At 40.3% G+C, this 27,271-nt stretch overlaps 2 protein-coding genes across 7 annotated transcripts in view; one reads left to right on the plus strand and one right to left on the minus strand.

Annotated features, from left to right (window-relative positions):
- Positions 1 to 10,775, minus strand: part of METTL8 (methyltransferase 8, methylcytidine) — a 45,931-nt gene extending 35,156 nt beyond the window's left edge. Inside the window, exons 1-2 of one of the 3 annotated variants that reach the window (XM_038422045.2) lie at positions 10,632 to 10,775; positions 9,680 to 9,819 (exon numbers count right to left, since the gene is read on the minus strand). The gene's annotated coding sequence lies outside the window, so the exon portion shown is untranslated. Of the gene's footprint in view, positions 1 to 2,971; positions 3,081 to 9,679; positions 9,820 to 10,631 lie in introns of those variants that run through there. The other 2 variants (XM_038422051.2, XM_038422053.2) reach the window with 2 other exon arrangements.
- Positions 10,776 to 11,231: 456 nt separating this feature from the next.
- DCAF17 (DDB1 and CUL4 associated factor 17) overlaps positions 11,232 to 27,271 on the plus strand; it is a 46,737-nt gene continuing 30,697 nt past the window's right edge. For 2 of the 4 annotated variants that reach the window (XR_006277990.1, XM_043505273.1), the window contains exons 1-3: positions 11,378 to 11,972; positions 14,744 to 14,847; positions 17,757 to 17,847. Coding sequence is in view for 3 of the 4 variants with exons in the window: in XM_043505273.1 (XP_043361208.1) it covers positions 11,784 to 11,972; positions 14,744 to 14,847; positions 17,757 to 17,847 (384 nt within the window). In the remaining variant the exon portion in view is untranslated. Of the gene's footprint in view, positions 11,331 to 11,377; positions 11,973 to 14,743; positions 14,848 to 17,756; positions 17,848 to 27,271 lie in introns of those variants that run through there. The other 2 variants (XM_038422042.2, XM_043505272.1) reach the window with 2 other exon arrangements.

The raw sequence follows: 27,271 nt of genomic DNA on the forward strand, positions 1-27,271 counted from the left end.
TGATACATATTAAGTGCTTTTAAAAAATTCCTCGTCAGGCACCATTATTGTAGTACCGTCAGACAAAACTGAAAACGACGGACTTTAATTCTACTCTGAAAAGTCACTCTAAATATGGCATTGTGGGGTTCCATATTCATTTTCTCTCAATAGTATGATGATGTGCTCAATTTATAAGTAAAATGATATTTTTCTAGCTGCCAATCCCGCAAACAACCTGGAATCAGAGATTCAAACGTAGTACTTTCCTTCTCATGTACCATCTCGGGCGGTGACGCAGGCCAACTCAGGCCCACAATGACTCCTGTGAAACCTTGCTGCCTTCCAAGGGTTTGCACAAAATTAACTATGGAAAAACTTTGTCAATGATTCTCTTTATATATATAAGAAGGAATAGAATCCAAATCTCTCTCTCAGCACTGTAGGGTCAATACAGCTAACTGAAGTAATAAAAAGTTATTTTTGCCACTAAGGTCAGCAGATATGACTCTGAATACACACAAGGAGCAGATTAGTTGAGTTTAAGAAGGCACCATTTTTACAATCACCTTTCAGAGTAGAACTGGTCTTTAAAAGTAGCTAGGGAAAGAGGAAATGTTTTGTACAACGAGGAAGAAAGCTTATATTTTCCTGACTGTATCTCCCTCACCAAGAGCTGTCGGAAGGAAAAAAAAGTCATATAAAAACAGCCTTTCTGGAAGCAAAGATTTGCTAAAGCCAACAGCTGAACTATAAGGAATACATTCTTTGGGGTAAAAATTCTGGAGCTACTGTTGGCTCCTGAAAAAGCAAGACAACAGCCAGCATACACTAATGTGGAAGGAGTGGTGAATTAAAAATGTCTAAGATTATGGAATAGCCATACTGAATTTGGAGGATTGTTTGTTTTTTTTAAAATCATATTTTGGCATTTTTGGAGATTTGTTCCTTAGTCACTGTTCTCCCTCTGTAGACGCCTGTTAAAATTATTCTGCTAGATAATTCAAGTCTATGATGAAGTGCAAAGATATAGGTGAAAAACAGTAAGTTATCAATATTCCTTTGCTAAACAATAATAGTCATACCTCCACCAAAAGGGAAATCTATTTTTTTTAATAATGTATATGAATTGGAGTGTGAATAGTGTGTTGAATTTTTTTAAAGGGAACTGCTCCAAATTATCCTTTATTGCACTGAGGGAATCTACTGTGTTTGTGAATATGTTTTTATAAACATTACAGTTAAAAGCAAAATGTAAATGCAAATCAAGTTGAGCTAATGCCAAATGCAAGAACAAAGACATGAATGGATTGACAGGTAAGGAAGGAGTAAGTACCTTCGACATAAAGATCTCATTTATTTAAAGAATCTTTAATTAACTAATACAAATGCACTCAGAGTGAAACAACTAAAAAAAGCAGTTTTGAAAATGAATTATGCAAGGAAAATTGCAGGATATGGTTACCAACCAAAAGCAAGGACAGACTTTGCTGTCTGTAAAAGGCTGCTTGGACTCATTCCATCCAAAACAATCTGTGCCCCTATTTTATTTTTTTACTTGTAATTAGAGCTGGTCAGGAATTCTCCAATGGAACAGTATCCATTGAGAAATGCTGATTTGATTAAATCAAAATGTTTTGTAAAAATTTACTGATTTCCTTGAAAATGTTGTGGGAAATTCTCAAAACATTTAGTTACAATAAGATCAAAATGGTTAATTTTGATAAGGTTCAAACACTTTGTTACAACTTTATTGTTTCAACTTTTATATTACAAAAGTCAAAATGTTTAAACTTTTAAATTATATTTTGTTAATAATTATAAAAGTTAAAAAAAATAAAAATAAAAACAAAACATTTTTGACCATGTCAAAATGAAATATCTTGGAATATTTTCTTTTATGAAAAGTTCAGAGATTTCAACTTTTCATTGAGATTTGGGATGAAAAACGATATTTCAAAATTTCTTGCAGGATGGAAATTCCATTCTTCAGCAAGTTCTACATGTAATAGTAAAAAGAAAAGGAGTACTTGTGGCACCTTAGAGACTAACAAATTTATTAGAGCATAAGCTTTCGTGAGCTACAGCTCACTTCATCGGAATGCATCCGATGAAGTGAGCTGTAGCTCACGAAAGCTTATGCTCTAATAAATTTGTTAGTCTCTAAGGTGCCACAAGTACTCCTTTTCTTTTTGCGAATACAGACTAACACGGCTGCTACTCTGATACATGTAATAGTGTTTGTGTTAATCAAGCCAATTAAAGATTTTTATTCTTAATGTGCACTGAAAGGCGCACACAGCAAAACTGGTGCCTGTAATTACTCCTGATGTAGAGATTTTAAATAATGGACGCGAGGGAAATATCAGTGACCCTCAGTTCAGAGTTCTTTGTTACTAATGCTTGCTAATTTAAAGGGATAGGCTCACATTTTTTTTTAAATGTTTGGGTCCAGATCCTGCAAAGACTTAACTCTACACATGAGTAGTCCTGGTGGTAAGTGTTTGCAGCATGTAGGATTTAGACACACATATGTACTTCCCTCCAAAAGGCTGAAAAGAACCCATCCCCCTTCTTTCCCTATTAGGGTATGTCTACACAGCATTTTGGAGCGAGTCTCCCAGCCTGGGTTGAGAAATTCGGGCTAGTGTGGCTTGCATTAGTGTTCCATTTATGACACTAAAAATAGCTGTAGAAACAAAGCTTTGCAGTGGCAACTGGAGCTAGAGCTGGGGCTCTGAAGCCTAGGAAATGGGGGGGGGGGGGGGCTTCAGAGCCTGACCTCCAGCCCGAGCCACAACTTCAAAGTGCTGTCCATACAGCTATTTTTAGAGCACTAACACGAGCCCCACTACCCCGAGTCTGTCATCCTGGGCTGAGAGGCTTGCTCCAAAATGCTGTGTAGACGTAGTTTTTCCTTTTTACATGTGACAACTCACTTCCCTTTTTGTTACTTATAAAGCTGAGTCTATCAAGCATCTGATTCACTGACTTCTTTGCCCCCCATCAGCATGGTAAGAGAAAGTCATCAATGAACATCACAGCTCTGGGCACAGGGTTTGCTAGTTAATTTGCGTATCCCCTGCTTCCTGGTGCTGCAACAGCAAAACAAAGCAAAGTTAAGTTTATGCATGAACAGTGGCCTTAAATCAGTGATAGATCTTGAGTAAATGAGTATTTAGAAATGAAATACTTCATCCAAACTATAAGAATAGTAAAACCTAATGTGAGGACTTTGAAAGTGACAGAATCTGTTTAGAATCTGTACATCCCTCGGCCTGCACCTCTTCCAGCGGCTCCCCTTGGCCTGGAGCAGTGAACCGCGGCCACTGGGAGCCGCGATCAGCCGAACCTGCGGACGCGGCAGGTAAACAAACAGGCCCAGCCTGCCATGGGCTTTCCCTGCACAAGTGGCGGAACAAGTTTGGGAATCACTGGTTTAGAATATTTCTATTTTGCAAATAAAGATTTGAACTCTTCACAGTGTTCATTTAAATTACTAGGTTTCAGAGTAGCAGCCGTGGTAGTCTGTATTCGCAAAAAGAAAAGGAGTACTTGTGGCACCTTAGAGACTAACAAATTTATTTGAGCATAAGCTTTCGTGAGCTACAGCTCACTTCATCAGATGCATTTGGTGGAAAATACAGTGGGGAGATTTATATACAGACACAGAGAACATGAAACAATGGGTTTTATCATACACATTGTAAGGAGAGTGATCACTTAAGATGAGCCATCACCAGCAGCGGGGGGGGAGGGGGGAGAGGAGGAAAACCTTTCATGGTGACAAGCAACGTAGGCCATTTCCAGCAGTTAACAAGAACGTCTGAGGAACAGTGGGGGGTGGGGTAGGGGGGAGAAATAACATGGGGAAATAGACTTGAATAGAGACTGGGAATGGATGAGTCATTACACAAAATAAAACTATTTCCCCATGTTATTTCTCCCCCCCCACCCCCTGCTGGTGATGGCTCATCTTAAGTGATCACTCTCCTTACAGTGTGTATTCCTTTTCTTTTTGCGAATACAGACTAACACGGCTGCTACTCTGAAACCTGTCATTATACAAGGCACTGAATTTAGCCGTATAGAGTGGAAATCTATCAACTTCATGAAAAAACTCGTACAGATACAGACAGACATCATCTTCCTCTCCAAATGCAAACAGATGGACATCATACCAAAAGGAGTGAAGGTAAAAAATCCATTACAATCTACATACCACACAGACTATGCTGACAGCTTGTGCCACACACTCTCAAAGAAACTGCGGAACCACCTGATCAACATCCTCTACAGCAAACAGGGGAAGATTAAGAATGAGCTCTCAAAACTGGATACTCTCATAAAGAACCAACCTTCCACACAAACTTCCTCGTGGCTGGACTTTACAAAAACTAGACAAGCCATTTACAATACACACTTTGCTTCTCTACAAAAGAAAAAGGACAGTAAACTATCTAAACTACTAAGTGCCACAAGGGGCCACAACAGTAGTTCCCGTAACCCACTCAGCAATATTGTTAATCTATCCAACTATACTCTTAACCCAGCAGAAGAATCTGTCCTATCTCGGGGCCTCTCCTTTTGCCCCTCCACACCCACGAACATGATACAGTTCTGTGGTGACCTAGAATCCTATTTTCGACGTCTCCGACTCAAGGAATATTTCCTACACACCTCTGACCAACATATTAACCCACAGAGACCTTCCTACCAACACTACAAAAAGAAGGATTCTGGGTGGACTCCTCCTGAAGGTCGAAACAGCAGACTGGACTTCTACATAGAGTGCTTCCGCCGACGTGCACGGGCTGAAATTGTGGAAAAGCAGCATCACTTGCCCCATAACCTCAGCCGTGCAGAACACAATGCCATCCACAGCCTCAGAAACAACTCTGACATCATAATCAAAAAGGCTGACAAAGGAGGTGCTATTGTCATCATGAATAGGTAGGAATATGAACAAGAGGCTACTAGGCAGCTCTCCAACACCACTTTCTACAAGCCATTACCCTCTGATCCCACTGAGAGTTACCAAAAGAAACTACAGCATTTGCTCAAGAAACTCCCTGAAAAAGCACAAAAACAAATCCGCACAGACACACCCCTAGAACCCCGACCTGGGGTTTTCTATCTGTTACCCATAGTCCATAAACCTGGAAATCCTGGATGCCCCATCATCTCAGGCATTGGCACCCTGACAGTAGGATTGTCTGGCTATGTAGACTCCCTCCTCAGGCCCTACGTTACCAGCACTCCCAGCTATCTTCGAGACACCACTGACTTCCTGAGGAAACTACAATCCATTGGTGATCTTCTTAAAAACACCATCCTAGCCACTATGGATGTAGAAGCCTCTACACCAGCACTCCACACAAAGATGGACTACAAGCCGTCAGGAACAGTATCCCGATAATGTCATGGTTAACCTGGTGGCTGAACTTTGTGACTTTGTCCTCACGCATAACTATTTCACATTTGGGGACAATGTATACCTTCAAATCTGCGGCACTGCGATGGGTACCCGCATGGCCCCACAGTATACCAACATTTTCATGGCTGACTTAGAACAACGCTTCCTCAGCTCTTGTCCCCTAATGCCCCTACTCTACTTGCGCTACATTGATGATATCTTCATCATCTGGACCCATGGAAAAGAAGCCCTTGAGGAATTCCACCATGATTTCAACAATTTCCATCCCACCATCAACCTCAGCCTGGACCAGTCCACACAAGAGATCCACTTCCTGGACACTACGGTGCTAATAAGCGATGGTCACATAAACACCACCCTATATCGGAAACCTACTGACCGCTATTCCTACCTACATGCCTCTAGCTTTCATCCAGATCATACCACACGATCCATTGTCTATAGCCAAGCTCTACGATATAACTGCATTTGCTACAACCCCTCAGACAGAGACAAACACCTACAAGATCTCTAGCATGCATTCTTACAACTACTATACCCATCTGCTGAAGTGAAGAAACAGATTGACAGAGCCAGAAGAGTACCCAGAAGTCACCTACTACAGGACAGGCCCAACAAAGAAAATAACAGAAGGCTACTAGCCATCACCTTCAGCCCCCAACTAAAACCTCTCCAACGCATCATCAAGGATCTACAACCTATCCTGAAGGACGATCCATCACTCTCACAGATCTTGGGAGACAGGCCAGTCCTTGCTTACAGACAGCCCCCCAATCTGAAGCAAATACTCACCAGCAACCACACACCACACAACAGAACCACTAACCCAGGAACCTATCCTTGAAACAAAGCCCGTTGCCAACTCTGTCCACATATCTATTCAGGGGACACCATCATAGGGCCTAATCACATCAGCCACACTATCAGAGGCTTGTTCACCTGCGCATCTACCAATGTGATATATGCCATCATGTGCCAGCAATGCCCCTCTGCCATGTACATTGGTCAAACTGGACAATCTCTACGTAAAAGAATAAATGGACACAAATCAGACGTCAAGAATTATAACATTCAAAAACCAGTCGGAGAACACTTCAATCTCTCCGGTCACTCGATTACAGACCTGAGGGTGGCTATCCTTCAACAAAAAAGCTTCAAAAACAGACTCCAACGAGAGACTGCTGAATTGGAATTAATTTGCAAACTGGATACAATTAACTTAGGCTTGAATAGAGACTGGGAATGGATGAGTCATTACACAAAGTAAAACTATTTCCCCATGTTATTTCTCCCCCCCACACCCCACCCCCCACTGTTCCTCTGATGTTCTTGTTAACTGCTGGAAATGGCCTACCTTGCTTGTCACCATGAAAGGTTTTCCTCCTTCCCCGTCCCTGCTGCTGGTGATGGCTCATCTTAAGTGATCACTCTCCTTACAGTGTGTATGATAAAACCCATTGTTTCATGTTCTCTGTGTCTGTATATAAATCTCCCCACTGTATTTTCCACCAAATGCATCCGATGAAGTGAGCTGTAGCTCATGAAAGCTTAAGCTCAAATAAATTTGTTAGTCTCTAAGGTGCCACAAGTACTCCTTTTCTTTTTAAATTACTAGAAATCCAAAAACTACACAGTCACAAAACTAGTCAATATGTTAAACTAGAATTATGTTCATTTTAACTAGGAGTCCAGCTCTTGATTTGTAACTTAAATACTCTTAGACGTTCATTTAACAAAATATGATTAAATCTCTAGATTAAATGTTTTATTTGTTTAAAAGTTGCTTTGTTTTATAAAACAGGCATTATGAACGGAATATTTTATCTGGCAAAGGTTCTAAACATGCAGGTGTCCTAACTAAATGCAAAGGCTAGAACACATTAGCTAATCCATGGAGGGAGAGGAAGGGAAACTGAACTTTTCTCTTACTGCTTTTAAAATATTGATTTTTTTTTCAAATTAATTAAAGCAGGCAAAATTTACATTTGTGGGCAAAACTACTTAAAAGCATCCCTTTCACATGGCATATTCTCTGCAGTTATTTCTTTTAACTGTCCTTTATATTTATTATTATAGGACCACTTTATGTATTTATTCTGATTTGTTGAAAATGCCTATGCATGTTCTAAGCCAGGGGGGGCCAAACTTTTTGGCCCGAGGGCCACATCTGGGTATAGAAATTGTATGGCGGGCCATGAATGCTCACAAAATTGGGGTTAGGGTGTAAGGGGGGGGAGGGCTCTGGCTGGGGGTGCAGGCTCTGGGGTGGGGCTGAGGATGAGAGGTTTGGGGTGCAGGAGGGTGCTCCAGGCTGGGACCAAAGCCTGAGAGGGGGATCAGAGCTGGGGAAGAGGTTTGGGGCACGGGGGGGGGGTCTTGGCTCCGGGCCACTCTTACCTTAAGCAGCTCCCAGAAGCAGCAGCATGTCACCCCTCCAGCTCCTACGTGGAGACACGGCCAGGCAGCTTTGCTGTATGCTGCCCCGTCCGCAGGCGTCGCCCCGGCAGCTCCGGCCAATGGGAGCTGCTAGCGCGGCGCTTGGGGTGGAGCCTCCTGGCTGCCCCTATGTGTAGGGGCCAGAGCGGGGACATGCTGCTGCTTCTGGGAGCCATGCGGAGCCACCCCGACCCTGCTCACCAGCTGGAGCAGAACAAGTTCCAGACCCCGCTCCCCAGCAGGAGCTCAAGGGCCCAATTAAAATGGTTGGCGGGCCAGATGCGGCCCATGGGCCGTGGTTTGCCCACCCCTGTTCTAAACACTTATAGAAAACTAAACAAGCATACAACTAAAAAAAATAAATAGCCTTAACACAAAATGAACTTTTGTACTATACCTAAAACTTTTAACAAAGCTTAATGGACTAATTCATCACTAACATGAAAATCACAAGTATCAGAGGGATAGCCGTGTTAGTCTGGATCTGTAAAAGCGGCACTGAGTCCTGTGGCACCTTATAGACTAACAGACGTATTAGAGCATAAGCTTTCGTGGGTGAATACCCAGTTTGTCGGATGCATGTCGTGGAAATTTCCAGAGGCAGTTATAAATATGGAAGCAAGAATCAGGCTAGGGATAATGAGGTTAGTTTAATCAGGGTTGAACTAACCTCGTTATCCTTAGCCTCACGAAAATTATGCTCTAATAAATTTGTTAGTCTCTAAGGTGCGACAAGTACTCCTTTTCTTTTTGCAGCTACCACAGTGATCATGCATTTAGTTCTCTTCATTACAATGAGTACTAAAGCTTGAATTTTTCTAAGTATTCAGAATTTCATAGTTTAGGGATACATCTCTTTTTATAGCACCAGCTAAGCACTGTCAGGCTTAAAACTTACTACATCTAAAACTTAGGTCAACCTAGCTATGGCACTCGGGTGTGACAAATTCATAATTAAACCATCTTAATGCCCACTGTAGACACTGGCAAGTCAAACAAAAGATTTCTTATTTCGACCTAACTACCACCTCTCAGAGGGGTGGATTAACTACAGTGATCGAAAAACCCCTTCCATCACTGTGGCAAGTGTCTACACCACAGATGCTACTGTGGCACATCTGTGGTGTGATAGCTGTGCCATTGTAGTATCTGTAGTGTAGACATAGCCTCAATGTTATTAGCATTAGTCCCTCATTGGCAGGTGTGCACCTGAAACATACTTTCCTCTCACTAGCCTGCACAACATGAATAGTTTGACTCTCCCCTGTTTCTTGAAGGAACACTCTCTGGACTACCACTTGACTTTCTTAATTCATTATTGATTCACAGCCATTGCTAGGGCTTGGCCTAAAGGCAACTGTCCCACAGACATTTATGGTGCAACTCCATCTTCCCTTGGCCCTCAAAATATTTTTAAATTTTTAAGATAATTTAGTACTTGCGTAAAGTGCCAGTGTATTTGACATCCCTAAAGACTGATGTCCACTATTTAGCCTCATAGACAGTGGTAGCACCAGTTTCCACACAAGCCTCACTCCTGATCTGCAGACCTCTTCAGGCAAGAGGATAATTACCATGGGTATTCAGAGCTCAACTTCTCTGCTGACAAATGCTATCAATTGTGGAGGTGTGCTTTGTGATCTATCAAGAGATGCAGTAAGAAGTCCCACATGTTGTACGTCTCAGGGAACTATTACCGAGATGAAGTGCTTTACATTTCTAAGCCCCTGATCCGGCAAACTTCACGTATGTCAATAAGTATTTCTAGGATCGGGAACTGAATCAATTCAAATCCAGCCCAGTTCAATAGTGACCAGAATTCATTACCTGGTGATAGCTGTTCAACGGTACAAATACAATGAGTTTGTGAATTCCATTAGTTCCATATCCACATGTCCATATCAGACAAATCACCAACAAAACCAAGTCTCCATGAAGATTCAAATTACCCTTCTAACCTTCTGCATCTGTTATACAAAAAAAAAAAAAAATTCAACTTCCATAGTTTTCAGTCCAGCAACTTTCACATTCCCAAATTTATATTTAAAAAACAAATGACCACTATCATCACTGGCATCTCACTACTGAGCATGACTGCACAGAATAGTGAGAACAGTTTCAGTGAGTTGCACAATATAACTGCCCTGCTAATATTGTTGAATATTATTGGAAAGTAACAGTGCGGAGCAAACACAGACTTTTCTTCTTTTCTCCTGCTCAGTTTAAAAGGTATTTTATTTTCAATGAGGGAAATAAAAACAAAAAAATTGGAAAGAAATTCCCACCTAAATTATATTGTCTTTCCTAATCATAAATAAATGCTATATATTTACTCCCCTTTTTGTTTTTTTTAAATGCATGATAAAATGCCTTTATTTAGAAGGGGTTGTTTTTTTTTTAAATATGACAACGTATGTGTAATAGTTATATTGTTTTTTGGAACCTCATTACAAGAAAGCAAAGAAATCATTATAATGAACTATTAACGCCCTAATCTTGCAAAGATTTACCCATATGCTTAACTTTTGTGCACACGAGTAGTATCATTGATCTCACTGAGACTACTTTACTGTAAAGTTAAGCAGGTGCATAAGTCTTTGCAGGATCAGGGACTATATGTGTGTATTTAATTTATTCTCATTTACACCAGCACTGTAAATTTTCATAATCTTTATATATTAAGACATTTTGCTTGCTCTGAAGAGCTGACCGTGGCTGATTTACTGAAAAGTGCCAGTAATATTTTAATTTAAAAAAAAAAAAACAACCCAAAACATACCTTCAAAATGTTCTTCTAGTTTATAGAGAAAATCCTTTAAAATAATCGTAGGGACTTTTTACTAATTTCCTCCCCAGGACTGCTTCTCTGTGTACAGCTAAGGGAACTGCGTAACAAGCAAATACAGGTTTCAGAGTAGCAGCCGTGTTAGTCTGTATTCGCAAAAAGAAAAGGAGTACATCCGATGAAGTGAGCTGTAGCTCATGAAAGCTTATGCTCTAATAAATTTGTTAGTCTCTAAGCAAATACGGTAGCACATTGCACGGGGCTCACAGCATCCGTGATGTCCCCACTCAGGCGCCCCACAACCTTTCTCTTTAGCAATGCCTAGCCCCCTGGATTGGGTGTGCCCACACCTTCCCATCTGGCAACGCACTTAACAGGACCCGCGGGAGCTCTGCTCAGCGCCCCAGCCCCGCTGCTGGGGAAACACTCTTCAGGGAGCTGCAAACATGCCCCCGGAAGGGCGGGCAGGCGCCACCCGTGGGAGGAGGCGCATAGAGAGGGCAGCGCCATGGCTTCGGGGACTTGTAGTTTTGGCGCGTCATTGAGAAGCGCCTGAAAACTGCCCGCCGCAGGAGAGGAGGAGAGGAGAGGAGAGGGCGGGGCCGTGGAGCGGCCTGGCCGATGCTGCCCTTGTCAGCCGCTGCCAGGTGGTTTGCGGCACAGACACGGTGGGGACTGACGGGCTGCTGGACAGTTGAGTTACTCTCCTCCCCTCCCCCCCCCCCCCCCGCCAATGGCTTGTGGTACATTCCTCTTAGAGCCCAGCCAGGCGCTGCTGTCAGGCCGTGAACAGATTCAGACGCACCGGCCCCGGCGAGCTGCCATCGACAACGGGGAGAGCTCGGGGCCATGGTGGAACGGGCCGGCGGCGGGGCAGTCAGGGGTCTCCTTGTTCGCAGCCCGGGCTGGGGCGTAGCGGGGGCTGTGCAGGCAGCTCTTTCCCGCCTTGTTTTACCCTGTTCCCGCGGAGGGCTCCGGGATTTGGGGGAGGGAGACGGCAGGATCGCCAAGTGGGCCCCTCACACTTGTGGCATCGAAAGACGATCCGGCACACGCGTTGTTGTCTCCTTGTATTGAACAGCCCCGCGCGTGCTGCCTGAGCCAGGAGGAATTAGAAGGAATTCGAGCTTTTCCCAAGAAATAAAAATGTCTCCAGATTCAGTCGCTTTCGCTTCCTCCTCCTCCTCCTCCTCCGCCAAGAGCCTCTTCTCCAGTGCTTTTAAAATTCACAATGTCTGCCGCCTTCTAAGCAGGAGGTCTCACGGATTTTATACAAAAGATGCGGGTGTCGCCCACAGAAAAAACATGGGAATCCTAAGAATGCTAGTGTGTCAGGTAACCGCTTCTAACATTTTCCAGCAGTTCCTTGTTTGGAACCTGATTTCTTCAGTCCAGATGTTCTGAACTCAGTCTAGGGCAGGAATTTGGGCAACCTCTGGACCAAACTCTGAATAGGAGAAGTTTGTGAGAGAGCAAACAGCTTGAGTTCTTGATTAAGGATGAGAGAGTTAGCAATACTATTAAATTTACCTCAGGAAAAATCTGGAAAAGATGCAACCTCTTTATCATTCAAACCTGAAGAATATCGTATGGTGGAAAAAATGGCATTACCATTTGTAAATCAAACTTTTATTTTACATGATAACAGTGTTACTGTGTGACTCTTCTTAAACTCTTTCACTCAGATTTCTTAATTGGGGGACTATTATTGAAGACAGTTATATAATACTTAATATTAAAATTATGGTAGCAGTGTAAGGGACATCATCAACTTTAAATTTGACCTCGGTACTCTAAGGGTTTGTCTACATGTGTAGCGGTGCAGGCTGCTCCACTATATGCTCCTGGGGGGAATTCTGTGCCAAAAAATTAAAAATTCTGCACACAATATTTTAAAGTTCTGCATATTTTATTTGTCAAACTAACACAATATATATTCACACCAGTTTCAGTTATTTTGGTAATTTATTTCAAAATACCTGTCAGCAAGTATGTCTAACAATAAAAACAAAAATTCAGGAATTTTTTTTTGACAATAGATTCCTCACTGGGCATATTAATACAGAACTTTGGGTAATTTATTTAAACTACAATAAAGAACTATATTTCCTCCACCCCTCAGAAGCAGAGCAAAGGTTTGGGTGTAGGCAGGGGTAATGGAGGTGCTGAGGGAGAGGGAAGGAGCCTGGGAGAGAACCTGGAGGGTGGTTGCGTGTGAGTGGGAGAAGTATGGAACAGGATTTTTTGTTAGGGAGTAAGGGAGGTTCCCCCATGCAACCCCTGGGTGTCCCTATGTGTCCCTGCAGCTCCTACCCCTTCTTCCCTATGTGGCCCTGCAGCAGGGGTGCTGGAACGGGGGGGCCATGGGCCCCCCCCACTTTTTACCAACCATAAGGGCGAGTGACAGGGAGGAGAGGAGCAAGCAGGTGGTGGGATCTTGGGGGAACAGGCTGTGTGAGGGCAAGGTCTTGGGAAAAGGGGCAGTGACGGTGAGACTCAGGAAGAAGGGGCAGTGTGGACTTGCAGGGGAGCATGGTTTGGGTGCCTGTGTGGCCTCCCACTCCCACTTTTAGGGTGCTTCTGCTGCTCCTGACCTTCCATTCAGCCCTTGCTCAATGCTGTCACCCCACTAGCCCTTCTGAACACCAGTCTGTGCCGACCCCTGTGTGCCCCACCCTGTCTGTGCCCCCTCCCCCCCATATCCCATAACTCTTAACTGGGCTCTGCAGGCAGAGCACTGAGGAATGCAGCCAGCTGCTGGCTGTTCTGGCGCACGGTGGCCCCTGGTGGGAAAAAGGCAGAACTGCAGAGCCTCTGGCATTATGTATTTTCTGCAGAGCGACATGAATTCTGCATATGTGCAGTCACGCAGAATTTCCTCAGGAGTAACTGTAGCACTTTAGTGAAGACTCCACTACACCAACAGGAGAGCTTCTCCCGTCAGTATAGTTAATCCACCTCCACAAGAGACAATAGCAATGTCGGCAGGAGAAGCTCTCCCATCAACACAGTGCTGACTATATCAGCAGTTAAATTGGTATAACTCAGGAATTTTTCACACCCCTGAATGACGTAGTTATACCAGTGTAAATTGATGGTGTAGATCTGGCCTAAGTGCAACAGAATTTTTTCCACAATTAAAAAAAATCAATAGTTTTCGTAAACAAATGAATATGCCTCTGAAGTGGAAACCAAACATTGCAGCACTGGGAAGCTGAAATTGCAGCTGATTATAAACCAAAGTGAAACTGATTTAATTTTTTTTATTGGCCAAGCTGAGAGAAATGTAGAAATAGCATATATAGGAATAATTAAATTAGTATTTAAAAATTACTTTAGTTTTAACAATCTAAGGTGTTAGGCCCCATTCATGCAACCAGATGTGTGAAGGGAGATCCCTGCACCCACATAGGGCCCCACTGAAGCTAATGGGGTTTTGTCTGACCATAGCCCACTACATGCGTCTCATAAAGAATTGGGGCTTTAATTAATACAGATAAAATTATTTACAACCCCATATTGTGATATCACTAATGCACATGAGTAACTTTATGCATGTGAATAGTTCAAGTGAACTCATTAACATCTTGCATTCTTTATGGAAGCAAGCATGTAAACTCCCTTCTGTGCCTTCCTTCAAATACCGAGAGTAGGCTGGATCCCAAAACTCAGTGAATTCAGACTACTAACATATATATTTATTTTCCATGGTGTCCATGAATTGGTAAAGCATCTTTTCATTTTTTTGTCCCTAGTTTTCTTATGAAGGCCCATTCATAAATTTTATGACATTTTCCTCCACCGTACCCCCTCCAACTTTTCTAGACTAACTTTTCAAATACTTTTGAGTCAAAGCCCTGTTTGCCATATTTCAATGCCTACTGTATTCACAACTGGATGCATCTAGTGTACAATTATAGAAAGAAGGAAAGAAAAATTAAAAATGGCTAGCTAACTCCAGGAGACTTATTTATTTAAACAGTCCTTTATGTGTTCAACAGACTATGTTCAATTAACGTTGGTTATTAAGCAGTAGGGGCAAGTGAAATATTTTCCAAAACCACAGCTTGTCATAAAAGCCTTCTTCTATTCATTGTCTATTTCAGGAAAGTACTAAATTCAAGAATGTTTGGACAACTCATTCCACATCTCCTATTGCTTATGAGCGCGGAAGAATTTATTTTGACAATTATCGGTGTTGTGTGAGCAGGTAATTATTTGATTGCTAAAAATTGCCATTATTTTTCATTTTAATACTCAGGCTCTGATCTTAGAAACTCCCATGAGTAGTCCGACCGAGTTGAATGGGATTACTTGTATAAGCACAGATACCCATGTGCCTAATTGTTCGCAGGATTGGACCCTTATTTTATTATCTCTTAAGTGTTAGACAATAGCTCTAGCATTAAATATTACATTGCTTTTGGCAAGGTAAGGCCTGATCCTGTGAGGTGCTGTTTATATTCAGCTATCACTGGACTTTAATGGGAGTTGAGGATGTTCAGCACTGCACAGAATTCAAATTAAACAGACTGAACATTAGTTTTATTTCTTGTAGTTGTCACCGGGCCTCAATGGGTCACAGCTGAGGATGCCAAATTCAGGACAAACTGCTGGGAAATAAGGCAGTCTCACCCTAAATTGGTAGTTATTCTATCATTAAATTATACTAAGCCAGTAACAAAAGTAAACTTCTGTCTCAGCACATTAACAAGAAGTCACGGGTACAGTTTCTTTAGGCATTACAGCTCTTGTCTCACCGTGCAAACACTGGACTCTACGATGAGTGGTTACTAAAAAACAATTTAATCAAAAATAGGGTTCTTCTTACCCCCAAGAGATCAGGCACATAGGTAGATCAATGTATAACTGAGATCTTATCCAGTAATCACGCTGATGCCAATCCTTTAGTAATTATAAACTAAAAGTTTAATAATAAAAGAAAGAATAAGAAAGTTGTTAACGGTTAATAGATCAAATAATTGCAAAGTTCTTATATCAGGTTTATAGCAATGATGGAATAAACTGCTAACTTGTAAAGTCTCTCAGTGACTTCCCGAAGATTGGAATCCAGAGTCCAGAGAATCAGGGCAGGAAAGAGGCAAATTGAAGATATTTCAGGAGTCTTTTATATTCTCTGCCATGTGCCTGTAAATGTACTGTCTCAAAACAAAGCTCACAGCCCAAGTTGTGGAAAGTTACTGTCTCAAGATGGAGTTCAGGATCACATAAGCATATCACATGTCCTTATATGGCTTGATGATGCACAGGGGTAGTCATTGCCTATATTCTTGCTGAGGCATCCACAGGAAGAGCTATCTGGGCAGAATGGGTTTCTTCTATTGCCCATTGTTAGAGTGGAGTGTCCTGACTGGTTTCAGAGTAGCAGCCGTGTTAGTCTGTATCTGCAAAAAGAAAAGGAGTACTTGTGGCACCTTAGAAACTAAAAAATTTATTTGATCATAAGCTTTCTTGAGCTACAGCTCACTTCATCAGATGCATGCAGTGGAAATACAGTGAACATGAACAATGGGTGTTACCATACACACTGTAACAAGAGTGATCAGGTAAGGTGAGCTATTACCAGCAGGAGAGGAAAACAAAAAAACAAAAAAATCCAACTTTTTGTAGTGATAATCAAGGTGGGCCATTTCCAGCAGTTGACAAAACATAGCTAATCTGGCTCTAATGTAAATTCTATCCAGTGGGGGTTACCCAAGAATATCGCACATGTTTAAGATTAGGGCTGGCAAGTGATTAATTGTGATTTAATTTTTTTAATCACATGATTAATTGCGCTGTTAAACAATGATAGAATACCATTTAAATATTTTTGGATATTTACTACATTTTCAAATATTTTGATTTCAATTACAACACAGAATACAAGGTGTAGAGTGCTCACTTTATTTTTTATTACAAATATTTTCACTGTAAAAAACAAAAGAAATAGTATTTTCAGTTCACCTAATATAAATACTGTAGTGCAATCTTTTTATCATGAAAGATGAACTTACAAATGTCAAATTATGTAAAAAAAAAACTGCATTCAAAAATAAAACCAAAACATTTGAGCCTACAAGTCCACTCAATCAGTCAATCATTCAGACAAACAAGTTTGGTTACATTTGGAGGAGATAATGCTGCCTGCTTTTTATTTACAATGTCATCTGAAAGTCAGAACAGGCGTTTGCATGGCACTATTGTAACCGGCATCGCAAGATATTTACGTGCCAGATGCACTTTAATGGGAGTTGAAGATACTTATGATCTTGCAGGATCAGGCCTCTTTTTAGCATGTGATTTCCAGCACGTAAAATTCCTTGTTAATGGTGTCATTTAATAAGTCCAAAAGAAGAAGACCGAACTAGAGACAGAGTTTATTTCAGGAAACGTATGTTGCTAAATTCTTAAAGAATTCTCAGCTTCTGGCACCCATGCCATGAAAGGCATGATGCTCTGATACAGTGGAAGAGTTTCCTCCTGATAATACTTAATGGGTCAAATTCTTCTGTCAGATACACAGTGCAAGTCAATGAAGTTACTCTTAACTGTAACTCAGAAGAATTTGGCACAATAACTTGTTACAAACTAATAGCTCCCCTCACCCCAAGTTCTAATCTATATAGGCTATAATATCACCCTCATGACTCTAGAGTCTGAGCACCTAGTAGAGCAATCAGCAACGTGAGTAACATCTGTCATGTGTGCTTCATTCTTTTTCTCCTCCTCTCCCCGGGGGAGAATTGTGCATGCTGTGAAGTATTTTGTTTTGGTAGAGCTTTTGTGTGTGTGTGTGTGTGTGTATTTTCTGTTTAGTTCTTTTTTAAAGTATGTTACTAAAATAAGAACATTATTGGTACATCTCTTGTCTAAAATGTTTACTTAGATGAAAATTGATCTTTTTAATGGCATCTCATACGGGGGGGGGTGGGAGTACCCAAATTCTGAGAGTAGCACAGAGAGACAATTCTCAGAATAAGAATAGCCCAGCATGCTGGGAAGTTCAGAATGCTGACTGCATGAGGAGGAGGTAATGATTTATAATAGTGTTTAAACTGACCTGTTGACAGAGGTAGTTTATAAAGTAGACTGATCGTTTATAATCTTTTTTCTCAGCATTGCACGAGAGCCAAGAATACTTTATCAACTGCCAACATGTTCTAAATCAGAAAAAATAGAGGATGCATTATTATTGGAATGCCCATTGGTAAGGTTACTTTTTACTGAAGAAATTTTGAAAACAAAATATAGCAACTATTTTAGCTGTTGAAGAACAGTTCACTGATAATGTAGACAAAATTGAAACCAAACATTTCAAATAATTGGGATGATGTTTATTGCAAATTATGGTCAATTTCTGTCTTCAGATGGCTGCATATCGCTCCCATTGAAGTTGGTAGGAGTTTTGCTGTTACTTTGTGGAAGAAGCCAAGTATTCAGAGACCATATTATCAATCTGCTCTTCTCTAACATTTTCAGTTGACTAAATAACTTCAAAGCAATATACATTAATATATTATGCTCTTCTTTGCTTGGAGCAATTATTTAATGGGTCAGTTGCACTGTTTGTAACAACATTCTTATTAACAACTTTCACAGTGCTTGTCAGGAATGATGATCTTCACACAGTAGATAAGTGAGAATTTTTGCAATGAAATGGGCTTAGACACTAGTGAACACTCTCTCCTCTGAGTTCAGTAATCATCTTCGAAAAAATTCTATGAAAATACAGGCTTCATTTAAAGTTTGCAAAACCTGAGCTTCAGTCTGAGCCAAACATCTACATGCTATTTTTAGTGGCATAGCACGAGTCTGTAGATGGGGCTCTGAGACTTGCTGCCATGGGTTTCTGCTTGCCATGTACACATATCCTTAATGAATACAGCTGGTCATAACTCTACTGGCATTTTAACCCACTGTTTTCATTTGTGCACAACTTTTTCTAAACTTCATTTTTTGACTGAAATTGTCATACTTTCGGACCAAAGGTGACTTTTAGGGAAAGACTGAGCAGTTTTCTCATATTAAGATTTATTTGCGTCTGACTAACTCAAATAGGGGAACTCTAAATATGACATTTTTCATATGGCAAATTCTACTGGGAAATAGTTTGGTAAATTTTGAGAAAAATTAGTAAACATGTTAAAATGTGCATTAATGAATGCAACCTACAACACTTTTATAGTTTTTTTTAGTTATGTTACTGCCTATGGTACAATAATATTGTGTGACTTTATAGTGCCGCATTTCTCCACCGTGCTGCTCCTAGATTTCTGCCTCCTATAAGGAGCTGAGTATCTTTAACTCCCACAGGAGTTGAAGATAGTCCGCATCTTGCAGGATCAGGCCTGTACAGAGAAATGCAGTTTAAATCCCATCGAGTCATGCAGAAACAATTGGATAACTCCATAGTGTCAGAGAAAGTACTTTTCTATTTAAATGCATAGTGCATTAATGTTTAGGTTGCATATTTGAACACAAGTGTCAGAAAAATGTGAAAGTTAAGGTTCCAGGAGTAATGTTTGTTTACTTTGTACACTTTAACTTATGTAAATGTATAAAAAATGCCTGTTTTCAAGAACTAATGGCCTTATTTTCAAAGATGTTGTGCCATCATGGCTCCAACAGCAGCTCTTTAAGCCCTGAAAATCTTAAAAGAATTGTACAAAAAATGGACACATGGATGACTTGCCAAAGAGGAGAACAAAAGAATAGCACAAGCATGTAGGAACATAATCAGAAAAGGTCAGGCATAAAACGAGGCCTGGTCCACACTTAAAAATTAGATCAATCTAGCTACGTGGCTCAGGGGTGTGAAAAATTCTGAGCCCTGAGTACCATAGTTAGGTCAACTTAACTGCCAGTATTGACGCAGCTAGGTCAGCAGAAGAAATCTTCCGTCAGCCTAACCATTGCCTCTTGGTGAGGTGGATTAAATACATCAACAGAAAAGCCCCTTGCTTCGATATAGGAAGTGTTTATGCTACAGCACACAGCTGCCGTGTGTAGCTGTGCCGTCTTAGTGGCTGTAGTGTAGACATATCCTGAGTTACACCTAGTAAGGGATGTAAAAGGCAATAAAAAGCGGATCTATAGATACATTAGGAGAAAGAGAAAGACAATGGAAAGTATCCGGTTTCAGAGTAGCAACCGTGTTAGTCTGTATTCGCAAAAAAGAAAAGGAGTACTCGTGGCACCTTAGAAACTAACAAATTTATTTGAGCATAAGCTTTCGTGAGCTACAGCTCACTTCGGATGCATGGAAAGTATAGGTCCTGTACTTAGTGGAGAGGGAGAGCTAATAGTGGATGACAGCTAGAAGGCTGATGTGTTTAATGATTGTTTTGCTTCAGTCGTCACTAAACAGGTAAATTGAGATCAGATACATAACAAAATTAATATTAAGAAGGGAAGCCAAAATAGGAAAAGAACAGGTTAAAGAATATTTAGATAAGTTAGATGTCTTTAAATTAGCAGGACCTGACGAAATTCACCCTAGGGTACTTAATGAACTAGTCGGAGCACTCTTGGAACCATTAGTAATTATCTTTGAGAACTCATGGAAGATGGATAACGTCCGAGAGGACTGGAGAAAAGCAAATATAGTACTGTCTTTAAAATGGGGAACAAAGAGAACCCAGGGAATTATAGATAGTCAGCTTACCTTCAATACGTGGAAAGATACTGGAGCAACTTACAAAACAATCGATTTGTAAGCAACAGTTTATACATTAAAATCCAACTACTTAAAGTAAAATTATTAAAATCTGTTAAAGAATAGAAGCAAAATTCAGAGGAAGGTACCAAGATGAGGAGGGAAGGAAGTGGTAGAGAAGAGGAGGAGGTAAGGGGGGATGCATTGAATAGCATCATTCAGATACCTCAGGAAAGCATACCATATCACTGAGAATTTTTCTTGGGTATTTCTGTTACAGTATACAGTGCTTTCCGTGGTGGCCAAGCTTATAGAGTCTGTGCTCAAGTCTTCAGTTACTGGTCATTTTTTTGGATTTCTATTTTTGTAGTACTAGTCTTTTAGTAATTATTAGTGCCCCGCTGAGCTAAAGGTTTTCAGATTTATTCAGCTTCCAGTTAACATCCATTAGGTTTAAGATTGCATGTTTAGATTATAACACAATTTTATTATGTTATATATGGATATAGGAGGATTCGCAGAACGTATGGGTTAAGTTAGCACCTGCTGAATCATAGTGCCAATATTTGTTTCACTTAGCAGCACCTGTTTGAACAGTGCATCCTCCAGATGATTTTCTGCTGGATTAATTTTAAAAGGAGATCCAAGGAACAGTTCGATGTACCTGCTAAAATTTGTTTCCATTGGCTGGCAGAGAGAAATTGGCCTAGTTTCTTCTCCCATTTCTTTTTTAGGGAATCCATGTTTCATTCAAATTTGCTGGCCAAATGTGCATATAGTATTGCTGTACATCTTGGCAATCTGGGTAATATTTGAGAGATGAATGCAGTTCAGGTGGGTCGGGGTAACACAGGCTTTGGAGCCCAACAGATGGGAGATGGCACATTTAACTTGGACATATTGCCACTCCTTAGTCTATAGATTGAACCTTTCTTTGAATATTATAACCCTAATCCAATCTGGCCAAATGATGGGGTTGTCTGCTATACAGAGTTTCAAGTTACTTCAGATAGTCTCTCCTTGGTATGTAGAAGAGGGTGATTTTTAAATTTAATAGACCTAGTACGCCAAATATTTTTGTCTGCCACAATAGCTGGTAGTTGTTCTTTAGGGAATCAGTAGTAATCCAAATGCAGCGCATTGGAAAGGGGTAAAGGAACAACCAATTCTGCTTCCAGCTGGAACCAATCTGAGTTTCTAAGGCACGAGGGAATGAACCACTGTTCTGGTGGCTAAGGATTATTGCTTGATGGTAAAGTTTAAAGTTGGGACATCTAAAACCTGTTTTGACAGGGAGCTGTAATCTTTGTAAGGAGATTCTCGGTTTGTTACCAGCACCCTACAAAACAGATCTGAACATGTTGTCAATTTGGGTAAAATAGAAGGGAGAAATATGGGTAGGAAAGGAATTCAGAGTAAAAAGGATCCTCAGAATGGCATTCATTTTGATTGTTTATTTTTCCCCAAAAGGGAGAGAGGTAGTTTGCTAACTGCATGATTAATGGGGTGAGGGTAACCATGATTGTGCTTTTAATTTCTTTAGGGAAGAGGATGCCAAAATATCGGAGGTTTGTCTTTTGCCATCTAAATATCCCTATACTGGGAAAGCCACCTCCATCTAAATCCAATGAGATCTTTATTGTTTCAAATATATCACAATTTATCTAGTAGCCAGAGAATTTACCAGTTATCTATAGTTTGTAGAATATTTAGAATAGATTGATCTGGATTTTTAATAAATAGGAGGATGTCATATAGAAAAATTTGTCTCCCGAGTCTCAGATTTGATCTGTTGAATATTTTGGAGTTCCCTAATTTGTATTACAAGTGATTCTAATGCTAGATTGAATAGGAGGGGGGATAGAGGACATCCCTGTCTTGCTCTCTGAAACAGATCAAAGGGGCGGGGGTGTTATTGTGTTATTTGTTATATTCCAATCCCAATTCTCAGATCCTAACAGCTTTATCCATGAAATGAAGGATTTTCCCAAGCCAGATTTATCCAGGGTCCCAAACAGATATTGCCAGTTCACTCTGTCAGAGGCTTTCTCTGCATTGAGTGAAACAATTGCATGGGAATTTCTAGAATGTGAACTATGCCTTTTTAAAATAAATTCCACCTGTTCAGGGTTAACCATTTCACTCATTACTTTTTCCAGTCTCTTAGCCAATATTTGTGAAAGTATTTTTACATCAATATTGATTAATGAGATGGATATATAGCTGTTACAGTTTTGTGCATCCTTACCTGGTTTAAGTAATACAGTAAATTAGGGCTCCTCTCATAGTAGGAGGTAGCATACCTTTCTTTAAGGCATCTTGGAAAAGTATAACAGCTTAGGGGCCAGAATTTTTTTTTGAAACTTTGATAGAATTCTATTGGTAAGCCATCAAGGACAGGGGTCTTGGCCAGATTCACTTCCTCCATGGCCTTGATTAACTTCTCTAATTTCAAGGGAAAGGCCAGCCTGGTCTGCTGTTCTTATGAGATTGTGGGCAGTTTAGAGCTTTAATAAAATTATTTAGTTCTTCTGGGTCAGGTGGCAAATCATTATTGTAAAGAGCCTGGTAGAATTTCAAAAATTTATCATTGATCTCTTTTTGATTAGTAATAACCTGCTCTTGTTCTGATTTGAGTGATAGTATTTGGGACCTTTGACTGCTTTCTTTTAATCTGTATGCGAGAATTTTCCCCACTTTTACCCCTGACTCCCAGTATGTTTTGTGAGTCTAAAAAGAGCAAATTGAGCTTGTGCTGAATTCAGTCTATTTACTTCTTACCAAAGATAGATTAATTTTTACGATTTTCTTGTTAGGGCTAGTTTGCACATTCTGGGTCCATATCTTTAAGTTGTTTGATTTATTCTAGGACCTGAACCTGGCTAGCCCTCTTCCTATCTGCTGAGTAGGAAATAATCCTGCCCCAATAAAAGCTTTTAGTGTATCACATAGGGTGGACTGGGATATCTCTGGTGGGTCAATTGTTTAGGGAAAAAACTGAATTTCTTCTGTGACATAGTTCGAAAATGTTTATCTTGCACAAGCGGATTTCAGTATCTATCTTTACAAATCCAGTTTGTCTTGGGAGGGTAGCATCCTGGTGCATGATAAGTGATCACAATAGACTTGATTTCATTATTGAGCACTGAGTCTACCAGATTCATAGAAATCAGGAAGAAATCTATTTGTGAATATGTGGATTACAAGGAGGAAAAAAAAGTAAAATCCTTCATCCAAGGGTTTTGCAACCACCATACATCTTTTAACCCCAATTCTTCCTTATAATCTTTTATAATATTTCTAGTATGCGATTGTGTATGTTGGGGCTGGCCTGATTTGTCTAAAAAAAGGGTCCAATACTTCATTAAGATCTCCTGTTACGATGATTGATTCTAATGGCATATTAATTCATTTTGGGGGGGAAGTGTTTTTAAAAAGTGGAGCATCTTTATTAAGAACATGAGAATTGGCATACTGGTTCAGACCAAAGGTCCATCTAGCCCAGTATCCTGTCTTCCAACAGTGGCCAATGCCAGGTGCCTCAGAGGGAATTAACAGAACAGGTAACCATCAAGTGATCCATCCCATCGCCCATTCCCAGCTTCTGGCAAACAGAGGCTAAAGACACCATCCCTGCCCGTCCTGACTAATAGCCATTGATGGACCTATACTCCATGAATGTATCTAGTTCTTTTTTGAACCCTGCTATAGTTTATTGGGTCCATATACATCAATTAGGGTATATATAGAATCAGAGGTCATAGCCTTCACCAACAAAAATTACCTTCCTGATCTTTATTTACATCTAGAATTTGTAAAGTGAGTCTTTTATGAAACAATATTGCTACATGTTTGGCTGCAGAGGAGAACTTGTTAAGCACCCCTCCCCCTATCCTAAATGTCTCTGGCTCCAAGTAATTAAGTGGGTTTTTTGTAGGAAGATAATATCTGCTTTCAGTATTCTAAGATGAGTGACAATTTTTCTTTTTATACAATGATTGACCCCTTTGATGTTCCAGGAAACACAGTTTATAATATTAGCAATAAGGCATGCTTAGGTCAAATATCTCTTTATCAGGTGGCTGAATAGTGTCATTGCTTGGGCTGCATATCTGGATTCCTCCTCACCACCTTGGAGACATGAAGAGTGGCCACATCACTCATTCTCCCCACCACTCAAAACACCCAACTCGGGTATAATTGGATTCCCTTTAATTTTATAAAGGAGAAATAGTCTCGTATCAAGGGAGGGCGTGGTTTCTGCACTATTCCCAACAACAAAAAAGGGTGAAGAAGGCTAGTGTCTAAACTTAAGGACAAGTCTGTAGCGGATATATAAGAAAGTTACACAAATTATTTAAACAACCTTATTCCAACACAACTGGATCATTTGCAGATAAGGGTTCATTAGCAGAACAGTTCTGCCTAAACTTTGCCCCTGAAGCCTTGTCCACACTGGATTATAGCATAAACTTCATAGTCACATTAGCAGTGTAAATCAGCATAACATTTATTTCAACTCTAACAAAAAATAAAAAGTAAAGAAAAAAACTGAACTAATATTACTGAAAAAAACAGATGGCTACAACTACACTGCATACAACAGTGTCATAACAACATATTCTCAGTAATTTGGTGAATCATAAACAGCAATAATAGTAATTATTCTTGGATAGGATTTTAGGAGATCAGATTTCTTTACAGTGGGAGAATTGAAACAGTTCATCATTCAATTGAAATCTTCATTACACTATTTAGATCGGATATCTCTTATAAGTATACATTTAGGGCAAATGGATTGAACATTTCCACATTTACTATAAACCCAAAATCTAGGAAATTAGATGGGACTGAAACAAAATTATTAAGGAAGGTAAAAGGGGAGAAAGAATTAAAAAATAAAAAAAGGTGGGGAGGGGGTGGAAAAGATATCCGGAGTGAGAGTGCCTCAGACAGAAAACAAAACCATGCTTCTCTGTGAAACCTTACCGATCCACAGCTGTAAGGAGTCCATGGGTCCAGTTAAGCAATTTGGTTGGAGTGAGGTTCTTGAATGTGGTTGTGCTCCCAGTACACTGGATTAATGAGGGGCGTGGAGTGGATGCAAGCAAGCAGGTGTGTCCGTATTGTAATACTCCAACCTGGTCACAGCAGCAGCTGGAGCACAGAGCTGCTTCTTGAGTTTCAGTGGAGGGTCAAAATTCAAATCAGAGATGAGATCCTTCTTCCCAGCCATTCACTTCCCAACCAACCCCCTCTGCAGATGAACAATAGAAGTTCAAAGAAATGAAAAGTAAGGGGACAAAATGGTGGATTTGTCCTTTACAATTGTTTTGTTAGACTGAGAACTAAATTCCATCACTGCAGTGGCTGATCTGGTAAAGTTGTTTTAATACATCCCATCTGTTTCTTTTGCAGGGTTTTTGTTGTTGTTGTAGTAATAGTAGTAGTAGTAGTGATATCAGACACCTTTCAACTTCTTCTGCTGTCATAAAACCATCTTGCCTTCCTTTTTATCTTTGAAAGTAGAAGGGAAGGAAATGAAGTAGTCCAAACCCAATCCTTTGGCTACAGCTCTTGATCTGTTAAATTTAGCCCTCTTCACCACATCCTTGGTGTAGTCATCAGCCTGTGTCCCTTCCTCGTTAGGTTTTTAAGTTCCTCTTTAAGAATGAGTTCCTTAAAACTATATTTTAAAAATCTTACAGTTATGGCCTGGTGCTTTGTATATGGAGTGGGGTTTTGCACAAATGAGCAATGGACTATCTCAATATTTAACTTTGATTGGGGAGGGGGAGAGATAAAAAGAGCTGGCAACATGGTAGATAAAAATTCCACAAGCTTCCCTTTTTCCAGCCCCTCTTGGAGACCCACAGTTCTCAGATGTTTTCTCCTTTGTCTTCCCTCGAGATCATTAACCTTCTCCTGCAGTGTTTTAGTAGTCCTTTCCTGTTGCTCTGAGGTTATATTCATAGTACTCACTGTGTCTTCTAGTGAAGAGATTCGGTTTTCAGCTTCCTCTAGTTTTGATGCTGAGTTTTACAAATTGGCTTGATGTGTACTCGTAATAGTTTTGATTTCTGTTATATCTTCAGATATTTTTCCTCAAGATAGATCACTTGAGATTTGTTTTAGCCAGTCCATAATTTCATCTAGTCTCAGAGGAGCAGCCTCTGCCTCGTCGGCAATCTTGCTGCAAAAGGGCTGTCTGACACCTTCTGCCTTTTAGGATTTTGTAGATGGAACAGCATCCGTAATAGTATTAAATTAAAAGGAAAGAAAGAGTTATAAAGTATCTGATGAATATTAGATGGGGGTGGGAAAGCGAGTCAGTTGCTGCTGATTGTGGATTTTAGGAAGTGGCAAAAGGTAGTTATAAAACTATGAATCCACCATTCCCCTAATGCCTCCCAGCAGTCCTATTACCTACTTTAACACTGTTGCAGTCTTGTGTCTGTATGTTTCATTTTTATTGCAGAACATTTTAATTGTATCTGTGTTTTAGTCTGGGTTTGTAAACACCACCCATCACTAAGTCGCTGAATTTGAATTTGGCCTCTACTTACATCTTTTTTTATACTTGCAGTTTTGTAAGCACAATTGGCATGACATCCAATTGCTTAACATCAAGCAGTTAGACTTCTAAGCCCTTGCCTATATGGGGGAAATTGACCAGCATAGCTGTTCTGGAATAACTAGATATTCTGATATAATTTATTTATTCTGTAATAATTCTTTGTGTGGATGCTCTATTCTGAAATAATTACTCCACTCACAAAGTGAGTCCATATAGGGAGCTATTCTGATTTAGCTTATTCCGCAATAACATTGCCTGTCAATTTCTCCACGTAAAGTCAGCCTAAGTGATATCAATTGCACCTAGGAACAATTGTGCCCACAGTTATTTGTGCCTGCAAACTGTGAGTGTGAAAAGGGAGGATGGTGTTCAAAAATCTGGCCCCTAATCTCCATCTAG

This window comes from Dermochelys coriacea, chromosome 11, assembly GCF_009764565.3.
Source record: "Dermochelys coriacea isolate rDerCor1 chromosome 11, rDerCor1.pri.v4, whole genome shotgun sequence".
NCBI lineage: Eukaryota > Metazoa > Chordata > Testudines > Dermochelyidae > Dermochelys > Dermochelys coriacea.